At 38.7% G+C, this 7,432-nt stretch overlaps 1 protein-coding gene across 1 annotated transcript; it reads left to right on the top strand.

Moving 5' to 3' along the window:
• The first annotated feature begins 623 nt into the window (after positions 1–623).
• On the top strand, positions 624–6,243 carry LOC134223748 (uncharacterized). The gene is made up of 3 exons (XM_062702941.1): positions 624–1,028; positions 5,402–5,671; positions 5,767–6,243. Exons 1-3 carry the CDS (start codon positions 1,011–1,013, stop codon positions 5,899–5,901), a joined length of 423 nt encoding a protein of 140 aa, XP_062558925.1. The 5' UTR covers positions 624–1,010; the 3' UTR covers positions 5,902–6,243.
• Positions 6,244–7,432: the final 1,189 nt, after the last annotated feature.

Raw genomic sequence — 7,432 nt, 5'->3', positions numbered from 1 at the left:
TTTTACTTGCGTCTCTCACATAGAGTTGAACTATGGCTCAGCGCTGCATGACACACGCCGCTTGCGAAATTTCGTCATACCTGTAATTCAAGTTTGTGTACCACCGACTGACGCAATCACATTTGGGGGACACCCATTACAATGTCAAGAATGCCGATAAGCTCGGCGGAAAACGAATATTTGCGGCCATAATTTGTGTTATCATTCTCACTGCAACTGACCCACACAGTATAATCTACCGCAATCTAATCCTAGACACTCTCTATCAAACGGAAAACACGCGGCTGCTACCCACAACATAATGCAGTCTATTTCTACTGACAATGAACCGTCGCGACGGCCGGCCGTTTCATCCTGCTCGTGCAGGTGACGACGAGCGGCTCTTCACGCGATCCTGGTTCACCCGCATACCAGCAGCGTGCTTCGCTCTTCGTTATCATGAACGGACACGATTAGGCGCCATGCCGAAGGATGATCATGCACCCACTCACGTTGACCAATCGAATCGCTCGATCATATCAGCTTGACCCACGGCGTTTTAGGATTGGCTGGCGCTCTCTGCTGCGAGCATAGCCAAGCCATGTAACTGCCATGTGAATACGATCGTTGAGCAAGTCATGTGAATACGACGCAATTGGCTTTCGGGCGAGCGCCCTGGATGCCGTCTTCGCTTTGGGTGTGCAGCTTACCGGTGACTGTTTAATATAAAAGATGAGTGCCGCTGAATCAATCGTCTTAGTCAATGCGAGATAGTCCCAACACAACAAGTGGCGCTAGGCTTGTGAGAGGTGGTTCGATTCACGCTAGGAGTTCTGTGAAGGCTGGTGCTGTGCGAGAAGCGGCGCGATTTGTTCTGCAGTTGCATAAAGTGAGATTCGTTTTTTTTTTCTGGTGAGGTGGTCTAAGGAGCAAAAGCAAGCGTGGTGCATAGTTGAAAGTTATCTTGGAAGACGGTGTTGAAAGGGTTCGTGATTTGGTTTGAATAAAGAAAAAAAAAAGTGTTCGCATCAATGGAGCAGATTACCAAGGTAAGAATTTTAAAATATTGCGTTTGTTAAAACGGTTAAAACATAGCGTTTTTCATTGATTACTATATTATAGTAGCGGAATGACGGCTTTGGCAGACTACAACATCCTTTGATAATTATACAAAATTTGAACGCAATAAGTCTTGAAAAAATTATCTGACCATATTAAAAAATATTTACCGTCATTTACCATCATGATAAATAATGATTATTCAACTGCGATTAGTAGATCCATCGAAATAAGACGGGAAACTCCGAAAATTTTGAATCACCACCAGTGAATGTATACAAAGGGATTCAACTAGTTCAAACTGATCGATCGAAACGCAATAGCATGCATAGAAAACCTTTTGTTACTGTCCCTGGTTTAAATACTTGTGCATTGATCAACAATCATAAAAAAAAAACAAAATATTGAATCACAAATTGTAATGTTTTATTGCATCCTTTCCACCTTTGAGATAAGAAAATAAAACGGGAAATGAATCACATACATAAGAGAAAAGATACCTTATCAGAGTTTAGTAGACAAAAATAAAATAAAATACATCATCAATTTTCTAAATATTATTTTAATCCATTGATACTCACTGACAGGCATAAAAATATGCATAAAAGCCAATTATTCTTTAAAACAAAGAAAGATGAATATGTCTTGATCAAAAGTAGTAAAATTTTTATTAAAAAACTTAAATTCGTTAAAATGCAATGAAAAAAATCAAGAAGGTTTTACGAGGCCTTGTTGAAAAAAAGGAGTTTTTCCACACCAAACATTCTGGAACTGAGCCACATCTTTTGATCTCGGAAAAAAACCATATACTAAATTTGACCCCAATATGTTTTTAAACAGAATTATACAAGAGCTTCTATCAGCAAATTCATCATCCACACTTTCTTTCTCTTTTCATCATCAGATATATTACAGATATATTACAGTGATAAATTACAGTGCTTATCACTTTTACAGAGAAGCATCTACGCATTTCTACTTTACATTTGATTGCCAGTAAGAGTTAAAAAAAAACCCTGATAATAATAGAACAAAACCTGCAAAAATCGTCATTTCTCTTATCTATTTTTGCGCTGCTCGTGCACCAAAATGTAATGAAAAGGCTATATGTTCACTTCAAAATAATGCATCAACCGACTCAGCTCGACGAATTGAGGTAATGTCTGTGTGTGCTGTGTGTATGTATGTGTGTGTATGTGCGCAAAAAACCCATTCATCTTCTAGGCACTTATCTTGCTTGCGACGAATTGCATTCGACGGGTATTCCTGTTACATTGTTATGGCCAACATACGAGTTTTTTTATAATACATGAGTAGAGCACCATTACTGCTAGGTGAATGAATTAGTTTTCAATTAGGTATTCTGAATTTTATTCGCAAACCTCGGCTGTGCAATCTCGGATCAAATTGTTTTATAACCACAATAATAGTCAACTTATCCGCAGTTTGTATATTCATAAATTTTACTGAACTTAATTGAGTTTGTGGATATTTTGATTTATTTATACACATTAAAATTTACGTTTCGTAATTCCATTGCTTTTAATTTCTTCCCCATTCATGTAAAATATAGTTTTTCTTGTACAGTATAATCTACCATAAATATTTAATTAACCTTCAATGTCAGTCCAAACATAAACATCCTGCTATTATTAGTCTGTAAGCAATTTCTATCAAAACGTGTACAATCGACCTTAATTAAAAGTTATGGCTGTTGCTAACAAATGTATTTGGAAATATATTTACCTTACGTATTGACCGTAAAAAGTTATTGATCTTACACTGTGGAAAAACTTCATATTTCACTTCTCATAGGACGTGTTTATTACTAATCCATTTAAATCCATCCATGTTGAACCTCGCACTGTTCCATTTTCCATCTCTATGATTCATTTAATTTATCATAAAATAAATAATGCACAAATTTCGTCTGTTCTTGTTGGTAATGATTCCAGGAAGGTAATTTTAAAATTGCACCCATCTACGGTATCCTCGATATTTTACGACTCGTGAGCGTACTACGAACGATTATAATCTTTGGCTAGTCATTCCGGGTCCATCTAGTTCACATTTCTAGGGTTTGCATCGCACATGCGCCGACGTAGCAACATTATTGACAATGTTTTGACAGACACAGTTTCAATCAATGCAGACTGCGCCTTGTCACAGATAGATTAGGTGTTACAGGAATGCGCAATCTCGTCACGTAGTAGCACAGCTCATTCATCATCCGTTCTTTCTAGACGAGACGCAAATTGTAAGCAATTGGAGCGATTTCCGCAAAAGGAAACCTAATCTGTCGATCTAATGGCGTAATTGGTCAACACACTAAGCTTCGTGATTCGCCGCGGTATTTTCATAATAACTTTTGAATGCAGAAACCGATTTAAAATAAGCTCAACAAGTAAAATCCTCAATTGAGTGCAGGTGTTGAACTTAATATTATAAATTAAAAAAAAAAACATCTAAATAAAGATTTGAAAAATTAATTGAGAGCAACTTTCGCTCTTTCTCTTTCAACTTTCAACAACTGTGCATGGCAAATGCAACACTACAAATATAGAGACAGGATATTCCAAAACAAAATATTAAAAAAATACGTTATACATATTTTTTCCTAAGTGCACGTAAAGGACATGGCACAGACAAACAGATATAACACATTTACTCATCATATTTATAGTCGAGCAAACACTAACACTAACGACATCTGTTGTTTTCAGTAACTCGGGTAAATCACGAACTAAAAGGCGTTAGTAAGCAAACGTCAAATTCGAGCAAAACCAATGCGCGCGCCACGAGTGATCGCTTGACCAACTAATGATTATGTAATACGACCAGTAAATCAGTATACGATGGTAATTTCACAAGTAACAGAACGGAAATTTCGTTGAAACAGACTTACGTTGTTATAAGTCTGAGAAAAACGTAATATGGAACTTATTTTCATTCGTTCCGAAAATTTATATCTTTTCATAGATCAAAATATCATTTTGAACCTTCGATTTATGATTCGTTTTGCAACGAAGAATGTTATGGCATCATGCGGTACCGATAACCCCGGTAATGGGACGTTCTTCAACAGGTGCTTACGACTTATCAGCTGCCTAACGATTGACATGTTTATCTCGCATCATAAGACCGGAATTGACGAGCTTGCGACATCATGAGATTTTTTCGTAATTTTTGTTTTTCACTTGTTAAATCAACTTCATTTCACATAATGCATCTCATATTGATTTCAGTTTTAACCGGTTTTTATCCTTTTATGCGCTGGTCAAAATCAGACAGTGATTTACTTTAATTGAACAAAAGCTTTCGGATGTTGAAACGTCTCCAACGTAGAAAATTCTCACCACCAAAACAATCAACCTGCTCGTTAGCAACAACTACAGTTCAGGCACTGAACGATTATTGCTGGTTCTAGCTGGTATTCAGCTTGATCGCATGATTCGATTCAGAAAACACCAACCTATGGAGCATACGTCTGGCAAATAAGCAGATGACGGCGATGAATGATGCAATTGATACTGATAACCAGACATACAAAGGGAAATAAATCTTACGAGTCAAATTTTTTGGAACTGGGATTTTGCAGAAGAAGATCTCTTAGCTACAACACAACAGCCGGTCACTCATCGCCACATATGTATGTCAAGTTCACGGCGGTGAGCGTTACTTATCGGACCAATCCCAAGCTTTCCTGGTAGATGAACTTTGTGTTTTTGTTTTGATGTACGTACCACGTGGTAACAGTGAAGGGGGTCGCGCCGGATTTAGAGCATTCACATAATATATGCAAAAATGATTAACGCTGGTTATTTCACAACCGGTAATCGTAATTTCACCACGTTGCTTGCCGCTTGCTCGTCGCATCACGAGATAATCGCGTGCTTGGTATTAGTAACGGATGCAGTAATTGCTCACGTTCATGTAGGATGAAGTCCATCAGTCGTCAGGATCATATGATTCTTGTGCAAACCCTCAGCTACAAACAATTCACTATCTTCAGAAAGATTTATATTGGCCATTTATAACGACTTTATGGGCCGTAAATTCCACATGTAGGCAAAGTCTAACAGGCCACCAGGTGACTAACGATCCATCCTTCGAGTCATGACGACCACCTGTTCACTTTATAGATAATGCTCATTGGTGCACCTTCAATCGTGCGCCCGATTTGTTATTGTTTTCACCCATATGCGGTTACATCTAGTCGTTGGCTGATACCAGCGCTGTAGACAAGGCAAATCCGTCTTATTCCGTTTATAAACAAGCGATTCAAAATTAATTACCAGAGAACTGTTTTTATTATGCATACCAATCTCAATTTTGTTCTTTTCTCTCTCCCATCCTTCTGTAGATAAGCACAGGTCGCTGTGTCAAACAAGTACATCACACCCTCCATCGAGCTTCCGTTCGTCCGCTTGGGGCACTGTTGCTGATCTGTTTACTAGCTTCCTCACTTGAAGTTTCCGCCAGACCTTCAGACGCTGCTAAGCCCGTGCGATCGGTTTCATCGAGTGATCTGGCTCCCTTCTCGCATCACAACCAGAAACGCTCGACGGATGAGAACGAATACGGTGACTATTTCGACGACGAGTACTTGCACATAAGACGCTGCTATGAAGACGTACGTATTGTCAAGAAAGCATGATTGTTTTTTACGACCGTTTCGAGTTCATGGAACATAGTGATTGTATATTTTGCATTCTAATTCCTTTACAGGAGGATGTCAACGAACTATGTCAAAGATGTTCGAAGGTAACAAAATCAGCGATAGTGTTTCCGATGTGCTGTAGCAATGAGGATGATACGATGGACTGGTGCAAGGCGTACGTCTACTATGGCATACAAAATTAAACGAATCGCGTTTATGTCAACGCACTATGATGAAGTGCACTTTCCACTTAACATATCTACTGAGTAGTCTAGCTATCTAATCTAATATCTATTTATATTCAAAATGTCACGAGTCATCCGTATTGTGTCGTCTTCATTTTTGTGTTTTCTGTTTCATCGTCTAGTAATTTATTAAAGCCATAATTACTTACATTAGGGAAGATGGAAGAGATTAGAAGACTGTTGTGATGCCTATATCACGAAAAACTTATAATAGATTTTCTTATGATTAAGCAAATTATCAAGACCAATTGCAATCGAATAAATTGCCCAACGGTAATCAATTGACAAGAAACAATAGAATCAATTTGGCTTTTATTCACAGTGCAATATCACAACTTAATTTGTCTATTTTGTTACAAACAAACTTACATCCTCATGCAGTTCATTGTTTGACCACGATCACTTTGCGTTTTTGTTAAGCTCTCTAAACCATTTTAACATTGTTGCACTCGTGTATCATAAAACGGTAATACCGTATTACTGTTAGGCTTATTCTTCGAGTGAAATGAGTGAATACAGTCGGTTGCTTCCATTTGAATTACATGACCGACTCACGTGAGAATAGCCAAAATTGACTCCTATCACTCAACTCGTAACATAAGCCCAATTATGTTCGGCAAAATTAATAGAACACCTTGCTTGTTCTTTTTTTATTCCTTCTTAATTTGATAGGCACTCTGTGCTACTTAATCCCGAGATCTATTGTGGTATTCTAGAGCCAGAGTCCACACAGAATCTATTTTTAGATTTTTCCTTTATTCATTGTTGTTTTCGTTGCTTGTCCATCTCACCGTGAGTCCATTGTGCCCATTTGTCCGTGTCGTGAATCCAATGATCGTTGCATTGTTCGGTTGCCATTTATCCGGGTACGTTGGAAGAATGACACCGAGAAGAACAATTTGTCAGTCGTCATCAGGCAGTCGTAACGGTAAGGGCGCTCCCAAATACGCCACCGCATAAGCTGCGCATCCGGCGACTGACGAGGGTTTGGTGGAAAGGCTGAGAATCAAACCCATGGCCATTCGCTGGTATGGCGAACGTGTAGCCAACTACGCTGCGGAACTCCCCTTGTAACTTGCTTGTTCTTCATAACGTCTAAAACGGAGTGCTCCCAGCCTTCTTTAGTTGGGGTTCGGGGCGGCAACTAATGATCGCGTTCAGAATTTATTTAATTTCAATTTTTTTCCTCCGCGTTCAATTTTTAATTTGAGAATTATGAATCAGTACTTTCGGCTACCACTATTTTAGTTACAGGCAATTAAGCTCGATTCTGCGCTGTTGGCACTGCGCATTAGCCGAAACAAGAATGTGCAACACTGGTTTATACGGAGAAACACAGTTTTTAGATAATTTTAATAAGCCTGCTAGTCAGTCGCGCACAACGGCTCGAATCTAAGCACCCGGCAGGACCAGAGTCTATCTGTCTATTCCTTTCGGGATGGATGAGTCAGTCAAATTTTCATCAAGATGTTGGCTTTACAGGAAAAAG

The sequence above is a fragment of the Armigeres subalbatus genome, chromosome 3 (assembly GCF_024139115.2).
Source record: "Armigeres subalbatus isolate Guangzhou_Male chromosome 3, GZ_Asu_2, whole genome shotgun sequence".
NCBI lineage: Eukaryota > Metazoa > Arthropoda > Insecta > Diptera > Culicidae > Armigeres > Armigeres subalbatus.
This window is presented reverse-complemented; position numbering and strand designations above follow the sequence as displayed.

Bases quoted from the DNA above. Each gene is read 5' to 3' on its own strand.
- LOC134223748 (XM_062702941.1), top strand. The intron at 5,672-5,766 runs GTACGTATTGTC...ATTCCTTTACAG, and splicing joins TAAGACGCTGCTATGAAGAC to GAGGATGTCAACGAACTATG.